General features: G+C 47.1%; 1 protein-coding gene across 19 annotated transcripts in view; it reads left to right on the top strand.

The window, feature by feature from the left end:
• The window catches only part of SORBS1 (sorbin and SH3 domain containing 1), a 145,226-nt gene that overhangs the window by 103,027 nt on the left and 22,067 nt on the right, over positions 1-20,132 (top strand). For 13 of the 19 annotated variants that reach the window (XM_042961141.1, XM_042961131.1, XM_042961133.1 and 10 more), the window contains 7 exons: positions 3,229-3,401; positions 6,091-6,176; positions 9,275-9,442; positions 13,200-13,246; positions 16,661-16,775; positions 16,923-17,048; positions 18,728-18,922. In XM_042961141.1, the coding sequence (XP_042817075.1) occupies positions 3,229-3,401; positions 6,091-6,176; positions 9,275-9,442; positions 13,200-13,246; positions 16,661-16,775; positions 16,923-17,048; positions 18,728-18,922 (910 nt within the window). Of the gene's footprint in view, positions 1-3,228; positions 3,402-3,946; positions 5,423-6,090; positions 6,177-9,274; positions 9,443-13,199; positions 13,247-16,660; positions 16,776-16,922; positions 17,049-18,727; positions 18,923-20,132 lie in introns of all 19 variants that reach the window. The other 6 variants (XM_042961137.1, XM_042961147.1, XM_042961140.1 and 3 more) reach the window with 2 other exon arrangements.

Below are 20,132 nucleotides of genomic sequence, written 5' to 3'. Positions count from 1 at the left end.
CTGTGAACCCCAAACCAAGGCCAGCAGGGCTTAAGAGACTGTCCCGTCACCACAGCTGAAGGAAAAGTCAGAAAATGCAACCAAAAAGAGGGTAGGCTCTAAAAGGGAAATTGAGATAAGGGGCAGATTTATGTTTAATTATGAAATTCAAAGTTAAAGCCAGTAGTTTAGGGCTCCTGGGTGGCCCAGTTGTTAAGCATTTGACTTTGGCTCAGGTCACGATCTCACTGTTTGTGAGCTTGAGTCTCGCATCTGGTGAGCTGGAGCCCTGCATCACGTAAGCTCAAACCCCAGTTCAGGTGAGCCCCGCTTGTCTGTCTTTCTCCCCCCATCTCTCTGCCCCTTGCTCGCTTGTACCCTCTCTCATTAATTAATTATCTAATTAATTAATTAAAGCCTGTAACTTAGATGAGCTTGCATTTATTTAAAGTGGCACATAGTGCCACCAGCTGGTAAATCACCTTTATGGGTCGTCCTGCCTTCTAACTGGAGTTGACGCCGTGTCAATCAGAGGGTGGGGAGGAGGGGTGGGACACTGTTGAGCACCCCTGCAGGTAGAAACAGGAGAGCCAGAAGCTGTGTGGGTGGCAGCCCTTGTCCCCAGGCCTCTGAGCCTGGCAGAGCCATGCCTCTGTCTCCGGGGGTGGGAGTGGGCACCTCCAATCGGGGACCAGGGTGCCAGTAAGGACAGCCAGCCTAGGCCTGGGCTGTGCCAAGTCCCTGCAGTCTTACTGTTGCCACCATTCTGATGACTCCATGGTCCCTGATGTCAGGAGCCAGGAGCCTAAGTAGATGTGATGAAATTCTTATACTTGTGAAAGAATTTCTAAAAACATGATTGCATAAATCGAAGCAAATCCTTAGATCACGTGTACCAATTTTACCATCAGAGAATTTGACCTCATACTCATTCAACAAATATTATTTATTGAGTGTATTCATGGACCTGCTCGCGGGCCCCCTGCCAGTAAGGGTACAGCCTGGGAGAAAGAGATTTGTTGTATCATGCCCCTTCCAGAGGTTTCTTCTCTTGGAGACACACCCTGGAGGCTGCTCTGTAGACCCAGGTCACTCGCATGCTTTTAAGTTCTCAGCTTTGAGAGTTGATTTTCTTTCCCCTTAAGTGTTCAGTAATGTTCTCCTGTCTTGGCTGAGAAAAGGGGAAAAGCATTTGATCCCCTGACATGGGGCCAGAGAGAGTGAGGAGAAGGACCTCGGGGAATCCTGACTCCCCTGGGCAGTCTCCTGAAATAGAGCAGAAAGCTTTGGAAGCCAGTGGTGGGCACATGGTAAGGAGCTAGGAAGTGGTGGCTACCATGAGGGATGTCACCAGTGCTAGAAGCAATGGGATTGCTCAGTGGAACTTATGTACCCTGAGGTGCAGACATGGCCTATTCTACCAGAGTCTCCACCTCTTTTCCATTTCTGACTCCTGGGCTCCAGGGCCACTTGTCCCAGGGGTACATTCATGGCAGGTGACACTTGACAGTGACACGGAGCTCAAGCATCCTCAGGACTCCTGTGCTGTGCAAGCCTGGGCTCTTGGAAGGCACTGCCTCTTCGGTTGTAGGGAAATGTTACATATAAAAGTACAGTGGAGGGTGCCATGTGGTGCCCAACGACAAGGCTCAAGTTCCAGCGCTGCCATTGCACGGACGGTGGCTGCTTGGACAAGTGCTGATCTCTCAGTGCCTCCTTTCCCCATCCAAAAATGGGAAAAGTTGGATTGTTTGTGAGGATTAAAGAGAGAATGACCGTCAAGCCTCCCCCATACACAACTGTCACCACGTTGTGTAGAGTCATCGTTGTCATTATCTGTGACCACGGGGACCCAGAGGCTGTGTCATATGTAAGAATAATCCCATCATCGATGGATGGGTAGAGGGAAAGAGATGGATAGGTATGTGATAAGCAAATGCAGTCCAGTGTTCTGTGTAGAATCTGGGGGTCCAGAAGATACAAGGGTTCACTATATAATTCCTTACATTTTTCTATACACTTGATAATATTCATCATAAAATATTGGGAGAAGCAATTCCATCTTCAGAGCTAAAAAATCCATACAGATACTAGTAAACCGAATTCAGTAGGACTAAAAAGCAGCCTAGCAGAAGCCTGAGTACTTTTGTGGGAAGGAGGTCATTCTCTATCTGAGTGAGTGTATATGTGTGTCTCCGTGTGTCAGTGGGTGAGGGCGTAGAAAACAAGGATTAGGGGAAGGGAAGGGCTCAGTGAGTAAGTGCTCTTAATTTTTTTCTGTACCCCACCTCATTCCTAAAAGGATTTGTGGTAACTTGCAAAAATACCTAGAATTTCAACAAGATAAAAATAAACAGAAGATGCAAATGAGCAAGAGTTTATACTCCTATTATATTTCAAAAGGTTCTGACTACAAATTTTGAAAGAAGCTGGTGCAAAATGTGGCTGGGATAGTAATGGCATATAGAATCCCAGGTTCCCCTTTGGTGACCGGTTTTCCTGGAGACCCAGGATAATTGTTGACTTCAGTGCTCCATCAGCCAAAGTGCTTGTGAAGAACAAGCCAGAGAAATAATCCAAGTGGTGAACTTGAAGTCACCAACTTTGGCTGGCAACATGTCAGAGGAGGCTCCGCTCATGTCTTCAGCTGTGCCATCTTGTCCCCCAGCACCCACCCTGCCCTCCCCGCCCCCTTCTCCCAGCCCTCCCTCCCCAGACAGAGTTTCTCAGAGTTACTCTTTTAAAGCACAGATGCCGTCATTTCTTTTCTTTCCTTTCCTTTTCCTTTGTTTTTTAACACGTATTTATTTTTGAGAGACAGAGGACAGAGAACTTGAATGGGGAAGGGGCAGAGAGAGAGAGGGAGACACAGAATCTGAAGCAGGTTCCAGGCTCTGAGCTGCCAGCACAGAGACCAACAAGGAGCTCAAACTCACAAACTGCGAGATCATGACCCGAGCCTAAGTCGGCCACTCAACCCAATGAGCCACTGGGATGCCCCCAAATGCCATCATTTCAGTTAGAGCACTTTGCTGTTCCAGCACGATTCCTGAGCATTCAGGGGCACCCTTGGGCTTGTGTTGTCTGAAGAGCTCTAAGTAAGACTGCCCTTTAGAAAGGACAGTGCTTGATCAGGATGCCAAGAAGTGTGATTCTTGCCCTCAGGTGGTAATGTGCTTTTTAGAAAAATGTTAAAAATTCTAACTTCCATTCTTTTTTTTCTCTCTCTTAAAATTCCACTGTCTTTAGTATATATTCTTCCAACTTCCATGCAGTGAAGAGGGAATCCGATGGGGCTCCCGGGGATCTTGCTAGTTTGGAGAATGAGAGGCAGATCTATAAAAGCGTCCTGGAAGGTGGAGACATCCCTCTCCAGGGTCTGAGTGGGCTCAAGCGACCCTCCAGCTCGGCCTCCACTAAAGGTAACTGGGGGAAGCCTGCAGGGCTCTGGCTCATCCGCACGGTTATCTGGGTGTCTGTCACCCATCCACGCCCGTTATCAGGATGTCGGCAGTGGGTGACTTCCAGCTACGAGGATATCCTTTGCCTGCGCAGGTCCATTTCCAGGCCTTGGAGGCCTCTTAGTCCCCTCCCCTAGTTTCTCACCGGCCATTTTTCTTTCTGGTATTAGTGGCTTCCCTTCCTTTGAACCCCAACCTTGCTCTCCCTAAAGCATCTCTCTCTCTCTCTTGTTCTGATTCCCTTTTCTGAGAACGGAGCTGAGCCTTAGCTCCCATAACTCCAGCAGGGTGGCCGTTTTCCGTTGCATCTTTGCACCTGCTTTGCAGCACAGATTATTTTGCTTCCGGACATCGACTGGAAACTAAAAAAAAAAAAAACAAAAACAAAAAAACACAAAACCCTTATGACAAATGAGCATGTGACCTCTTTTTTTTTTTTTTTTTTTTAAAGCGGCTTTCAGCTTTAACCTAATGGGTCTGTTTATTTTATTCTGCATGCTTTCCAGTGGATCGTAAAGGTGGGAATGCTCACATGATTTCTTCATCTTCAGTTCCTAGCCGAACGGTTAGCACTAGCAATGCGTTAGGCCCCTTGTGTAAGCACAAGAAACCCCTGTCCGCTGCGAAAGCCTGCATTTCGGAAATCCTTCCCTCTAAATTCAAACCCAGGCTCTCTGCTCCCAGCGCTCTTTTGCAGGAACAGAAGAGCGTCTTACTGCCAGCAGAAAAGGCTCAGAGCTGTGAGAACCTTTGTGTTTCACTGTCTTTGAATGATTCCAAAAGAGGTCTCCCCCTCCGAGTGGGCGGGAGCATCGAGAACCTGCTCACGCGCTCCCGGCGGGACTGGGACAGCAAGTCGAGCAGCACCGTGAGCCTGCAGGAGTGTGGCACCAGCGCCAGGAGGCCCTGCCCTCTCTCCAGAAGGGCCGGGTTGCAGTTCACTATGTTCTATCGGGACATGCACCAGATCAACCGAGCTGGCCTCTTCCTGGGTTCCATCTCCTCCTCAAGCGTGCGAGATCTTGCCTCCCACTTTGAAAGGAGCAGCCTGACATTGGCCAGGGGTGAGCTGGGCCCCAGCCAGGAGGGCTCAGAGCACATCCCCAAGCACACCGTCTCCTCCCGCATCACAGCTTTTGAGCAGCTGATCCAGCGGTCCCGGTCCATGCCGTCCCTGGACCTGTCCGGGAGGCTGAGCAAGTCCCCCACGCCTGTACTGTCCCGGAGGGGCCTGATCTCGGCCCGCTCGGCTGAGTCCCTCCTGGAGTCAACCAAGCTCCGTCCCAGGGAGGTGGACGGGATGAACCCCGGGGGGCTCTACGCCTCCCCGACGTGTGGCAATATGGCCGAGCCCACCTTGGGCTTCAGGGGCCTCGTGCCTTCTGAGCCCCTCTCTGCCTGCTCTGACGAGCTCGACCACTGTTCAAACGTCTCCAGCGACAGCAGAGAGGGCAGCAGCGGCAGTGTCCACGGAGACTTCCCCAAGCACCGCCTCACCAAGTGCAAGGGCACCTGCCCGGCCTCGTATACCCGCTTCACCACCATCCGGAAGCACGAGCAGCAGCAGACCTCCAGGCAGCCTGACTGGCGCCCAGATCTCAGAGGGGACAGGAGCACACTCCTCAGGAACATCTACCTAATGAGCCCCCTCCCTTTCCGGTTGAAAAAGCCCCTCCAGTACCACCCCAGGCAGCCTCCCTCTGGTGACTTCTCAGCCCCTCTGGCAGGCCAGAAGCCAGACTTCCCCAGCCAGCCCCATCAGGACGAGACCCCCTCTAGGGGGAAGCCCTCGGTTCCCAAACGCCTGTCTTCCCGACACACCATGGCGAGGCTGAGCCGGATCTTGGAGCCCCCTCAGGGAAGACCTGTGGTCCCAGAGGACTGCCTGAGGGCCTTTAATAATGGCAACTCCATGCCGTCCTCAGACCACGGCCTGGACAGGAACAACAACCCACAAAGTGAACTGGGAACATCCCTTGGAGGTGGCCTTTGTGTATTTGCCCAGTCTCCCCTCACCCGTCTCTCCACTTTGCTTGCTTTGTCCCCTCCTCCCGTGTGCCCTTGGTGCTCATTTTCTGGTCTGTCCTTTGTTTTCTGTTTGTTTTGCTTGGCAATTAATCATGGCTCGTAGTGGCTGCACTTCTTTAAAAACAAAGCCCCCCCCCCCATGTCATTTAGACTAACCACCAAACTCTGTTTCGAAAGAAAAATTGGCCGTTTAGCTCCTCTGAGAAATTGGTCCATTTGAGCTCTTGAACCCCTTGCAGTTCACGCCAATCCTCAGTCCCCCTGCGGTTTTTTGAGAGGCAGCCTCTCTCAGTGGCCCTGTGTGTGTGTGAGTGTATGGTGTGTCCCTGTAAGGTCCTGCACGCCTCTTAGTAGGGACACTTTTCAAAGAAGGTCCTCTCTCTGCTCACTTTTTGCCTTCTGATTCGTTTTCTTTGTATTAAGCTAGTTTACAAGGAAATCCAAAAAGTGGGGCTGAGGGGGAAGGAATTTGGTTTTTCTTGTCCTTCAGAATTTGATTATTGGTCAATAATCCATGATTGTAAAAACTTGATATTTATAACGGATGAAAGGTAAAATCTTATCCCAGTCTGGTTTCCCACTAAATCTTTGCCTGTTTTAATTCTACTTTGTTGTTTTGAAGATTCAGAATCACCAAGACATTTTATACCTGCTGATTATTTGGAATCCACAGAAGAATTTATTCGAAGGCGTCATGATGATAAAGAGGTAAATGCTATCTCTAAAATCTCTTAGCTCTTACGCAGATAAAAAATAGGAAGGAAGCAAACATTCTAGTCATCTGTCACAGAGGTGACCTGACCTAGCAATGGGAAGCAAAAATTGGCATTTTCACAAATGGGTGTTTATGTAACCTAAGCTCAATTGTTCGCTTCTCCAAAAAGTAGGACTTATTTCGCCACAGGCACTAGGTTGGAAATGCCAAGTCTCACTAGCGCCCCTGCAGGAGAGGTTCAGAAAGAGGCTGCCTACCACTGCATGAGGGGATCTGGGGTTCACTACTCTCATCCCCTCCCCATACCCACCTTGGTATTCTCTAAGGAAACCCACCCACGTGTTTTCCCATACTGCCCACCCCTCTTTGGCACAAAGCACAACTCATACTGGGAAGGGTGCAGCAGGAGAAAGAGGAAACAGAAATAATAACCACCATGATACATTTTATAAAACAATTTGACGAAGTTGCCTTTAACTCAGGAGGAGGAGAGACACCCTAATAAATGTTGGGGAACCCCCCCCCAAGAAATTCAGGACGCACACATCTTCTCGCAGCTGCTGAAATGTCTGTACTGCAGTGGAATGACTGACAAGGCAGGGAAAGGATTTCGGAAGAGGTAGTTCTGCATATCGGCTAAATGGGCAAAAATCCCAAGCTTCTTTTGTGATAAGGTGGTGTTATAAGGCATGCTTTCTGGCCTTTGCATGCCCAGGGGAAAGGGTCCTATAGATTAAACCATCTCCGATGACCATTTTCCTGTATCAAGTTAAGAAGTGGAAGAATGGCTTTGAACCTGGTGGCAGTAGGGGACAGTGTTCATGTGTATGCAACTCTGGCCCCTTCCCTATAAAGTCTGAAGCCTTTTTCCTATTTTCTGTTTTGCTGAGTGGTTTCAGAGTTAAGGCGGGTTTTCCTTAAGGATTTAAGGTAAGGCTGACCTTGAAGGGGGAGGGGTCCTGGATGATGATAGTCATTGCTGCTGAGACAAAAAGACCATAGTGCTCCCCCTCTCCAGGCATAACACCATATTCATGAAGATATTTACACCTGTCCAGGGGGGAGAAAACAAGGAAGCATTTGATGTACAGACTTACAGTGAGTGTCCGTCAGGCCACAAAACTGTTTCATTTCTAGTCACTGTCACTGAGATACAAGGGTCCCACCTATGTAAAGTGAAAGAAGGTGACATTCCATTTTATTAGTATAAACACTAGTATCCAACATGGAAAGCTTTGTGAATAGAACTGTGCCTGCCACATGGGGGGCATATTTTACTCGGTCGGTTTACCAATTGTTATATTATAAGGTGCGTTCACAAGGTGACCAGCTTGTTTGCTGAATAACGCTGGCTCACAAATCCTTAAGAATGTCATGTCTTTATTCACGGTATTTGCCTTCTGTGGTTAATCTGTGGGAATGATGGATTTGTTGAGGTCAGACTCAAGCACTGGGTTGGGAGCTTTGCTCCATTGCTGTCCACTTTCACTGATTTTATGTAACCGTGGCCCAAGCACCAGGGACGTGGCAGCCTCAAACCTCGGTCCATTACCATTGATACAGAAACAACTCACACTTCCAGCTAACAGAGTGTCGGTCTTGACGTTTTTCTGTGCAAATGCTTTATTCCTAATATTGATGATAGTGGCATTTCTGAAAGTGAGAACATGTCAGTCCTAGAAGGGACATTAGTAGTCCTCTGGCCAAGCCCTTGTTTTAGCCAGGAAAGGACTCCAGTGGGGTAGAGACTTGCCCAAGGTCACGTAGCAAGTTAACTGACACGAGAGGCACAGCTGGAAACCAGGGCTCCAGATTCCTGGGCCGGTCCATTTTCGACAGCACCGGGCTTTGCAAAGCACTTTCTCACGTGTTTTCTCATTTAATCTTTACAACAACTTATCTGAGCACTGGACATCCCACAGCCATTTAATGAGTTGTTACTTGATTATTTGCAGACCCTGGAGAAAAATGGATAAATCAGGCCCACCATCCTTTGGGGCTGGATATCTCTTGAGGCATTTAATTGCCTGCTGGAAGATGACTAATGTCTTATGAAAATGTTAAGAATGACCATTTCTAACTAATGCCTTTCTATAAGGAATGTTAATCCCAGGAATGTGCAACTGGTAGGGAATAAGAAAACACATTAAAATTCTACTCCATAGAATTTTCAATAGGAAATGAGAACATTTGGTAAAATGCAACATTGTTGAATTATTTGAAAAAGCCTTTAAAAATAGAAATAGATGACCATTTCCTTAACCGAGGAGAGTGTATTTCTTCTAAACCCAGGTACCCATATTCTTCATCTTCTATGTTTATATTCTACATCACTCCTTTAAACTCAGCTTCACTTCACCTAACGAAGAACAGTTAAGTAAAAAGTACAGTAAGAAAGTAATTGATGTTGTCTGCCAGTCACATAAATAGCTTTTAGTTCACATGCAAAGGCCTCCTAAAAATTGTGCCCGGAATAAGCGTTGGCCAGCCGATAAGGGGTGCCGTATTTTCTGGAGTGGGCATCTCTACAGAGCATATTAGAATAACAGACTAAGGAAGCACAAAAATGACCTAGTTGTCGTAGGTCCTGCATTGTAAGGGCCCAGATTTGGGTAGCAGGAATCAGCCAGCCCTGGCCCCACCAAGGGAATACACTGGGAACTCATCACTGCCTAAACGAGGTGAGGCTCGCACTCCCAGCCCCCCACCTCCAGCCCAGCATGCCTGTGAATGCTCCGGGCACCTCCCCCTGGGGGACCTGGGCTTTGTTGCCATGTACTGGGGACAGGAGGCTTTTGGCTGAGCCAGAGGATGGTTTTCCAAGCAGTGTAACTGTCTGGAACTCGTCCTTCCCCCATGTCTCAGTGCTCCCCATGTTTCCTGTGCAGTGCTGTCTCCCTCCTACACGGAGCGCGTGGAGTGTGGTTACACCAAGGATGTAGTAGTTGTGGCCATAAAGCCCGTCTGACGCCTGCCCCTCAGAACTTCCTCCCTATTGATCCAGCACCTGTCTCCTCAGTTGTGTCGTTGGCAGTTTTCCAATACCCTGGACCAGATGATTCACTGCCCATTTTATGCAATTTCATGGCAGAAACTTTTAGCGGACCAGAGACGACTTAAGCGTGAGCAAGAAGAGGCCGATATTGCAGCTCGTCGCCACACGGGCGTCATTCCGACGCACCATCAGTTTATCACTAATGAGCGCTTTGGGGACCTCCTCAATATAGACGATACGGCAAAAAGGAAATCTGGGTCAGAGGTCTGTTTTGGTCGCCTCAGTCTGCTGCTTGACCCAAAGCGATACTTGCCTCCCCTCAGCATCGCCTTCTGTAGGCCAAATTAGTTCTCCAAACGGCATCTGTCATCCTGGCTCCCCCATAGGCTTGCTTTGGCTCGTCTGCGGCTGGTCATGGACATGAGTCCCATTATGTCCTTGCTCTGTATGTTCAAGCATGCCTGGCTGTGGGACCGGGATCCGCTGGCACCCCCCCCCCCCGCCCCCACTGCATGCCTTAGAGCGTCGCCTGCCTTCATGAACCCAGTCCTCTACATCCTGCATTTTATCATGACACTGTGCTGCCTGTGCATTCTGCCTAGAAACTTTATATTTTAGTGCGTGTGCATTAGTAACTGCAGTGTGGTCAGTTATGAGTCTTCTTTGAAGAGATGGTGTTGTGAAACTTACTACAAAAGTTCGCAAGCATTGTGTTACTTACGCCATTTACACAGGTCCCGAAATCTCAGAGAATGAAATTGCCGCTCAGTATTAACTGATGAATTAATTGTAAAGGGTGTTTAGCAGTGCTACAGCCTCACTGAAAAACTTTGAAACCCAAAGAGTTTTGCAGTTAGGATAAGCCCACACAGAGTGAGAGAGCCCTCTGAGAGACATTGCGTTTGTTCCCTTAATTTTGACATTTCTCAGCTGAGATTATAAAACCTAATATTACAAAAGGCACAAAGAAAGCATAAACCTTTGAAGTGATTTTATCTGGGCCTTGGCCTCCTGCACTAAGATCGACATGTTGAAATTATTTTTTTTAATAATTTTTTAATGTTTTGTTTATTTTTGAGACACAGTGCAAGTAGTGGGGGGCGGGGCAGAAGATCCGAAATGGGCTCTGTGCTGACAGCAGAGAGCCCGATATGGAACTCGAACTCACAAACCGTGAGATCATGACTTGAGCCAAAGTCAGACTCAACCAACTGAGCCACCCAGGCACCCCGACAACATGTTGAAATTCTTATGCTGGCCAAATGCTGTGTCTTGTGTCAGGGTATGTTTTGCCATGTAGCCCTCAGTGGCTCCCTAAGGATTAGCTCCTTTTGGGGAAGTGTGTGTGTCTGGGGCTTGGGAGGCAGGGAACTGGGCGAGTGACACCAAAGCATATATAGTTTTATAATCTTTAGATGTAATAGATTAATATTCACATTTCTGCCTTTTGAGTGACAGAGGCACTGGCTATTCATCAAATGGTTTTTGTTTTGTTTTTCAAAGAAGTGGAAGGTTTCTGTGACAAAGAAAAGAACCAGAATGAAGGAAGGAGAGCAGGGAAGGGGAAAGGAGGCTCTAAGGTGATGGAGAAAAAGAAAATGTAACAAGGAAGAGGCAGAAGTTGGCAGGAGTCACTCGGACGCCAGGGAAAGACAGCCCCCAGTATTCCAGCTCCACAAAACCACCCTGTTCCGAAGGCTCTGGTGACAGATTATCCGCATTCACAGGCCCACCTGCTTGCAAGTGATGGAGAGGAGGGGAACCTGGAAGGCACCAGAGGGCTGCATGGTTACAGGTGTAGGTAATACAGGCACGTGAAAATGCAGCTGGGGCAGCACAACCACGGAAAGAAGCAGGCCAGCTGCCTAACCCATCCTGCCTCCCTTCCAGAGCAGTGATTGTCAAACTTGAGCGCTCATCAGAATCTCCTAGGGGCCCATCCGCAAAGGTTCTAATTCTAGGGTGGGCCCCAAGGATTGCATTTCTAACCACTTCCCAGGTGATGCTGATGATGCCAGTTTAGGGACCACGCCCCGAGAATCACTACCCTAGATGTTGACTGACAGACACGGGAAAATAGGGACCAGCAAGTCCCGGGTGCACAGGGCTGTGTAGATGGACATCAGCCCCACTGAGGAGAACCCGAGTGACCACCAATTCTGTGCAAGACCCTGTGCAGAGGCAGAAATAGGACTCAGGCTGTGTCCTTGGGAAGCTGGGAGTGTAGTGGAAGAGGCATCCTCCTGGCAGTTGTGTCTGTTGTAGCAAGTGACAACGTTGTACAAGCCAAGAGATGGAGGAAAGGATTAGGCCTCAGGGAGACAGAGACAGATAAACAGGGCAATGATGCTCTGTATAGGCAACAATGACTCATGACACGTCTTAGCAGCTCAATGGAATCAGTGTTTCTCAACCTGGAGTAATGTGTGGATTCTGTTGAATGGGCAAAAAATTTTTTGTTTTCACTAATCCCCAGTATTGGCCTAAGCCAGTTTACAAATTAAGTAGTAAATTGCACACCTGTAGAACTCAGTTTAACCAACAGGTGATATCATTTTGCCTGAACTCAGTTGCCACTCAAAGTGTGAATATGGTGCTATTTGGTATACATTTTTTAAAGTTCACACAGCTCTACAGCTGGCTGTCCTGGGGTAACCACCACGTTTGTTTTTTTGTTTTTGTTTTTTAATTGGAATCCCTGAAATTTTTGTCCTTACAATGTTGGTCATCTGGCCTTCTCTTGCAAACTTGTCATTTATCATTCATTCCACATCTTTCTTATTTGCTTGCAACTATTAAATTGTGCTCTTTGGTCACAGACAGATACAAATTCGGGCACTGAAATTGTGTGGCATTGATTATAAAGTAGTCGTTTAGTTGACCTGTACTATATATGTGAACAGATAGAAACATCGACGTGAAAATGCAAAAATAAATTCCTGTGGGTAATTCATCACCCTAAAGAAAATTCCTACAAGATCCCAGCTTTGGGGGCCTTCACGTAAGGGACATATCACTGAGGGGTTTCGGACCTAACCCTAAGCTTGATGGAGCTTTTAAATACCATTTTATGTTCCTCACTGAGTCTCCCATTTCCCACCGCCCACCCCCCACTTTGTCCTCTAATATTGAAGAGGAAGTGTGTGAGACCACGTTAGGAATTGAGAGTTGATCTGAGGGACACTTGAGAGGCTCGGCCAACTTCAAAGCAAGGAAGTGACAGACAGAAATATTTGAGAATGTTATTTGTGCTCTTGCGTGACCGTAGATGGAAGCGTAAAGAACACAAAGTCAAAAGAAGCTTTGTACGTGTAGGAACTAGAGGTCAGACCTGAGTGTGGTTTTGGAGGGAGGGCTGGCGTGACTTAGCAACAGACTTGAGGAACTGGAATCTGAGGAGGACTTCCAGGCCTGGGGGATCCAGAAGGAGAGGAATACCCAAAAGGGAGGGAAGTCCTGGAGAAAGAGAATGAACTCAAGGCTTGCTGTGTCTGGCTTTTGAGGTGATCTCACAGAACATGAGTAATATATGGAGTCAAAGATGACATGAGAGGTGAATCAGGGTTTCATCCACTTGCAAATCATAATTTTAAGTCAGACAAATAGAATATGTCCCCCAAAGATGGAGACAGTAGATAAGGAATGTCTGAGGACTTCTGAGTGGTGTGTGTGTGTGTGTGTGTGTGTGTGTGTGTGTGTGTGTGTGTGGTTGTTGTTGTTGTTGTTTTTAATAGTCATGGTCAGCTTTGGGGAAACAGCACTTCAGCTATGAGACTTTTCAAAGCATCTCTTCCCCAAATCTGGCCCTCCTTGGGGAGATTCTCATGCATGACATAGTTGATCAAACATTCATCTAATGTTCTACTGAGGTCAGATAAGTGGAATTTGGCCCAGATTTCTACACCAGAATGAACTAGTTAGAGTGAATTTTTCTGCTTTGCTTTCTGGAAACTTCTGAAAATGTGTCCTTTCCATTGTACATAAATTGTGATTTTAAATTGTGACTGTTTCTTGTGTTTAGATGAGACCTGCCAGAGCCAAATTTGACTTTAAAGCTCAGACCCTAAAGTAAGTACCACCACTTTGTTGTTATTTTTAACTGCCTCTTTGAAACACAGCTCACTTGTAGAGAAGAGATAGAGGAAAAACAGCAACGATTCAAAACAGTAATTTATAGAGTTTACTACGTGCCAAAGACTATTCAAGTTACATATGTTAACTGATTCAGCCCTCACCAGAACCCTCTGGGGTTGGTACTATTATTACCCCCTTATAGTAATGGAGAAACCAAGAGGCTGTGAGGGTAAGGAATTCGTCCAAGCTGGTCAGTGCTAGAGGCAAGGGATTCAAATCCAGGTAGCCTGGGCTCCTACCACCATATGCATGCCACCCTGCTGCCTCCTATACAGGGATTCAGTTTCCTTGATGAAGCGGAGGCCAAATCTGACCCACTCTTTCTCTGGAAGAACCAGAACCAGTTTCTAGGAAGATAACTTTTTTTTCGGTTTTGCTACAACATCTTACGACATTCAAAGCTTACGGGAACCCACAGAAAACCAACATTTCTCTAAGTATGTTCCTCAAAGTGCTAGCTGTGTAAAATATTTCATGAAAAGAGTATTCCATGCTAGAAATGAATCTGGGAACCACTGCTTCCATATCTCCCATGCCCCTTTCTCCCCAGAGACTTTGCTATTGACGTAGTAATAGCTCTAGAAGGCTTTCAATGAAGAAACCTGATGAGCTCATTTAACCCAGTGTTACCTAAATTCACATGACCAGGAAGCCTTTCTATCTCCATGGAATGAAATTTGGCAAATGCTACTAAAGACTGGATTCCACAAGGAACTTACTCAGTTCCTATCTAATTATGGGTTAAAATGGGCCATGAGTTTCCACTGGTGGCAATACCAGCAGCCATCCCATCGTCCTGCTGATAGAGGTCCCACGTCTCCATCCTCGGTGATGGGAGGGAGAGTTCTCCATCACTGGACGCTGGGAAATGCCATGGAGAGGCCACGCAACCATAATTCTGATCTTCTCCTAACGCTAAACGTGACCAGGCCACAGTTCCCGGACCTACGTACGAATCTGCTGTGTTGGGTTTGTTTGTAATTACTCTAGTCCTTTAGCTTATCGGCTCATGAGAAGTGGCAGCCTAGTGTGCTGGGAAGATGGGCTCTAGAGTCAGGAAGCCCCGTGCATGAGTCATGACTGTGCCACTTACTGTCTCTGTGACCATGAACAGGGTCACCAAGCTCCACCTCAAATTTCTTCATTTATAAAATGGGCATAAAAATGCCACTATCGCGGGGCAGCTGAGGCAATGCTTATAAAACATTTTGCAGAATGTAGCAAAAGTCAGCATCTCCCCTGCCCCTTCTTTTTAACCAGAGAGAAGATAACAGAGGTATATAAATTGATTTTTAGTTTAATCAAGCAATATCTTTTCCCCTTTTTTCTTTGAATTGAGCGAGACCCACATAATCTTTGAATGGTATTGTGATGATTATATTTGTGTAGATTTCATTAAAATGTCTTAGAACAATTTTGTCCTCAGAGCGACCTTGTCAGAAGACAGGGAGAGGGCTGATGGAGACAGAACTGTCACTATTTATCAGTATTGCTAATGCTGGAGAGAGGGCTCCTTCCTCCTGACTCAGTGCTATTATCACACCAAGTTCCCTCCTAGAACAGTTAACAAAGCTTTTTTTTCTTTTTAATTTACATCCAAATTAGTTAGCATATAGTGCACCAATGATTTCAGGAGTAGATTCCTTAGTGCCCCTTACCCATTTAGCCCATCCCCCCTCCCACAACCCCTGCAGGGGTTGTTCTCCCTGGAGAACCCTCAGTTTGTTCTCCATATTTATGAGTCTCTTCTGTTTTGTCCCCCTCCCTGTTTTTATATGATTTTTGTTTCCCTTCCCTTATGTTCATCTGTTTTGTCTCTTAAAGTCCTCATATGAGTGAAGTCATACAAAACTTTTTTTTAAAAGAGTAAATGACAGGGGCCACCTGGGTGGCTCAGTCAGTTAAGCATCCGACTTTGGCTCAGGTCATGATCTCACAGTTCGTGAGTTCAAACCCCGCATCAGGCTTGCTGCTGTCAACACAGAGTCTGCTTCGGATCCTCTGTTGCCCTCTCTCTCTGCCCCTCTTCTCTCTCTCTCTCTCTCTCTCTCTCTCTCTCTCTCTGTCTCTCTCTCTGTCTCTCTGTCTCTCTGTCTCTCAAAAATAAACATTAAAAAAATAAAAAAAAAATAGAAGAGCAAGTGACAGATCCATTGACTTGAGTCTTCTAAACATCTTTAATCACTGGGTTCTACTTTTCTCCACAGTACGTTACTTGAAAAAGTGTTCTGTAGGAGTGTTCAACTTAACCAAGTTAAACAGGTTTCTTACCCACAGGACTTCTCTGAGCCTCTACTGTACTAATACATGTGGTGACACTCTGGAAAAGATCTGAAATATATCATATTACTGTTTCTCAAGCCTTGTTACCACCAGACCTTGCCATGTGGTTCTTTGGGACATGGGCATGTGGTCCCCAATGCAGGAAGGATGGCAGCCCCAAGCACCCCATGGCACTTCACCTTTGGCCATGACTGCAGACCTCTCAGCCCTCCGCAAGCTATCCTCCTCCTTGTTTACCAGTGGGGCCGTCTCCAGCTGCAAATCACTTAGGGTGGCCAAGCAGGGGGCGTAGAGATCTCCAGCAGGAGTGGATATGCTGAGCGTGTCGCACATCCATGTGTCCATGATTGGGGAATGAAGAGAGGAGGGAATTCAGAGCACTGGCAAGGAGAGCTATAGCAAAAACTTGGCCAAAGACATTCTTTCTTACGGAGACAAATGCCCCAGGTCCCCTTCACGGGCCTCCTCAGGATCAGAATCTTGTCTACCAGTGCGAGACCCACAAAGTCTGCCTTGTTCCTGCATTCAGCACACTGCTGACTTTGTGTAAAGTCTTCCAGATGTGCCCTCGTTGTTGACCAGCACCCGTCGCATAACCGTGGGACTTCCTGGCACACTGCAGAGTAGGCACCCCCCCCCCTCCAGACTGCAGTCAGAGACTTTCTTCCCACACTGTTGGTTTGATGCAAATGGAAAAAGATCGAAGTCATTTTTTTTCTTAATTCAAAAAACCTTTCAGTGTGCCTGGCTGGTTCAGTCAGTAGAGCATGCAACTCTTGATCTCGGAGTTATGAGTTCGAGCCTCACGTTGGGGGTAGAGATTTACTTAAAAATAAAATCTTAAAAAAAAAAAAAGTTTACATCCGTCCCACAGAAAACTGGAAAGATGCCAAAAGAGATGTAATTTCCCAAAGAGTGGGGTTCTCACTTCCAAATATGGAGCCCCCTCTTGTATCATCTGTCTCCTTTGAGCTCACTCAAAGTCTCCTTTTGCTAAAAACTGGAGTGTCTTCATCTTCCACATTTTGAAACATCTGCTAAAATGCCATGACTCTCTGTCGACAGGGAGCTTCCTCTGCAGAAGGGGGACATTGTTTACATCTATAAGCAGATTGATCAGAACTGGTACGAAGGAGAGCATCACGGCCGGGTGGGGATCTTCCCGCGCACCTACATCGAGGTACTGTAGCTCCTCTTTCCGGGGAAGAGCCCCGTCGTGCCCGAACCACCACTTACTTACCAAGACCTTGTGTTTTGTTTCCTCCCTTCCTCTCCTCCCCCTGCTTTCTACTCTTTTCCTTCTTCTCTGCCTCTCTCCATTTCTCAGCTTCTTCCTCCTGCTGAGAAGGCTCAGCCCAAGAAGTTGGCACCAGTGCAGGTTTTGGAATACGGAGAAGCCATTGCTAAGTTCAACTTTAATGGTGATACACAAGTAGAAATGTCCTTCAGAAAGGTAGGCGCCCTCTCCTCTCGGCTCTGGGGCTCTGTTGGATGGCTGGGTTTTGGTGGGGAAGTGGCGTCATAGCCAAATGTAGCCTGGTGGTGCCATCGCTATGCCTAGGAGATGTGCCCCATCAAGGATTGCATTAAAGGCAACTGGAGAATTTTCTGAGGCGAGGAATTTAAAAAATAAACCCCAGTCTCTGTCACGGGTTAATTACATTAAGTTCATTGACTAACGGCAGTATTTCTGGAATCTTAGACCTCTTCAATCAATATTTATTGAGCACCGAATGACATGGTAAGTGTTGGTGACTAGGTTTCACACTATATTAACATCGCCCTCGTAGAGAAGAGCAAGTCCTTTGACACCAAGAGAAGTTTGAAATACTTTGAAGCCAAAAGTTAACGGGTTATCAGCCGTGCAACTTTTGGGGAGTTAAAGAATCTTTCCAAGCTGCCATTTGCTCATATGTAGAATGAAGATAGAGGGTCCTCTTCTGTAGCTGTTTTAAAAGGCTCTGTGAAGCCCCCAGAGCGGCACACAGCAGCTGGTCAGTGCTCAATGAATAGGAGATGGCGGGGTTCTCCTCACTGCCCTCGAGGAGCTCGGCGCGCTCATTTTCAGACAAGTAAGCTATGCATGGATGCCGTCTTTCCCAAGGATCAGATGCTCTCTTCACGTGTCAGAACTCTCTGGATTGCTACAGTTACTAGTTACTGATTTTACTGAGTATAGAGGGAAATCAACACACGCCTTAGAAAAAGATGAACTAAGGGTGCCTGGATGTCTCTGTCACTGAAGCGTCTGACTCTTGGTCTCAGCTCAGGTCTTAATCCCATACTTGTGAGTTCAAGCCCCGCATTGGGCTCTGTGCTGGGCTTCAAGTGTACTTAAAAAATAAAACAAACAAACAAACCAAGCAGTAACAGCAAAAGAGATGAGCTGCCTTATGGAAAAGAGAGGCACTGGAAGCACCCTAAATGCCCAATATGGGGGAACCAGTAATTAGGTCGTCATATGTGTGTACAACAGGATAGCCTGCAGTGGGCCCTTCAGCTGCTGTTGCAAAACCATTAAAAATGTAGAATTATATTCCTTGAGAAAGGAGATTTACTGTATGTAGAAGGTTGAAAAAGGGAAATACAGTGCAGACTCCATTTTTGTAACAACAACAAAAAATATGTGCAAGTCTAATTCACATGCATGGAATTAAATCTCTGAAATACATCATCTATCAAAATATGAACAGTGGTTTTCCCTGAGTGATCATTTTATGGGCAACAATTATGTTCTGCTTAATGTTTGTGTTTTAACTTTTCTATAATGATACAGGGGAAATTAAAGTTATAAAAAGGAAGGAAAAAGATAACCCTCCAAAACCTTTGCCTTAGAGAAAGTTGGGTATCGATTTTGTGTTAAATGAGGCAAAAACCATACGTTTGGCTATTCGCTTGGGGGAATGAATCTGAAATATTTCAAGACCGAGCTTGACTTCCCAGCCTCCAGGTAGCTCTCCTGCTGTTAGTATCCCCATCTCGATGATCCGGGTTTCGTCCGGGTCTAGCAAGGAAGGTTTCTCTGAACAAAGTCTGTGATAACTGATGAAGCATGGCCCAGGGTGCGGGTGGGGGCCTCAGGCATACCAAGGCATGCTGGGACAAGGACCCTTGTCTCGCCGTGTCTTACAGGGTGAGAGGATTGCGCTGCTCCGACAGGTGGACGAGAACTGGTACGAAGGGAGGATCCCAGGGACGTCCCGGCAAGGCATCTTCCCCATCACCTATGTGGACGTGATCAAGCGGCCACTGGTGAAAAACCCCGTGGATTACATCGACCTGCCTTTCTCCTCCTCCCCAAGTCGTAGTGCCACCGCGAGCCCGCAGGTACCTAAGCCTCTCGTCACTGGTTTTCACACTCATGACAGATACACAGTGCCGATGGCACACAGCCTCCCGGGGGTGGTTCTTCCACACTGTGATTAAGAACCATGTGCAGTAATGCAGAGAACACACACCAGGGTTTGTTTCCATGCATACAAATGACATTTTTCAAGAACTTGGAGGGAGCATGCTTATTTGGGGGAAAAGAAAGAGCTTAAGGTGATTGCCCTGAGAGTAAGATGATTGGGGCAAGAGACATAAGAGTCCTTATCAGTTGGTCCAAAACTCTGTATGGGAGCATCCTGCCCTGGGTGAAGCTGGCTGTCTGGGGACCACCAGTGTCCCATACATACCATGACCCAGCATGCTTCTCTTCATCATCTTACTGGCCAAGGCTGGCCTGCAGAAGACAAAGATTCAAAGAGAGAATTGCATGTTCTCGTCCTCAGACATAAAGACTAGATCCAGAGTATTCTTTGCAAGCAAGAACCAGGCTGGGAAAGGAACATATAGCATTGCTACACTGGGCTGAAAGGAAGTAGGTTTATAGGCGTAATAAGATGTTTGCATCCCTAAACGTCATGAACAAACTGGTTTTAAAAAACATGAAGTGTTCCAAATCCATCCCTACTTTCCCAAAGCCAAGAAAGAATGAGGGCCTTGGGTTCAGAAGAGGCAAGGTGGAGTGACTTCCTGTGGAGGACACTGACCACACCACCGTGGTCAGTTGTAAGGAGGGTGGCAGAGGCGTGACTGGACCCGGGATGACAATTGGATGGTGCCTCTTTTCTGTCATCCTCTCATTATTTCCTCCTCTTCCACCTGCCCGTCACTGACCCCAGGGATGGTTCTGGGCAGAAAGAATGAGACGGGCTGACCCAGGGCTTTCTGCACAACGAGATCCATATCCTGAGATCTCGTGGAGAGAGGGTGTGGGGTTGGCACAGGCCATTCTGCTTTGTGATAATACGAGGAGCTCGGCGAGATTTTTCACTGGGGTGTAGCCAAGCACGACTATAGAACGAGACAACTCCACTACTCATCCTCCTCTCTGGAAGGCTCTTTGCTGAGAACTCTGGAGAGAATAAAAGCCCAAAGAAGTGGCAGGGCACCTTTTTTGCCTTTTGTGGTGTTGTGGGTCAGTTGTAGAAGGGGTGGGGTGGTGCGGGGTGGGGTGGGAAGTTTCGAATGTGTCCCTTTGAAAGTCTGACTC

Source organism: Panthera tigris, chromosome D2 (genome assembly GCF_018350195.1).
Source record: "Panthera tigris isolate Pti1 chromosome D2, P.tigris_Pti1_mat1.1, whole genome shotgun sequence".
In the NCBI taxonomy this organism is placed as follows: Eukaryota; Metazoa; Chordata; class Mammalia; order Carnivora; family Felidae; genus Panthera; species Panthera tigris.
Note: the sequence above shows the minus strand (reverse complement) of the source record. Positions and strands in the feature narration are given on the sequence as shown.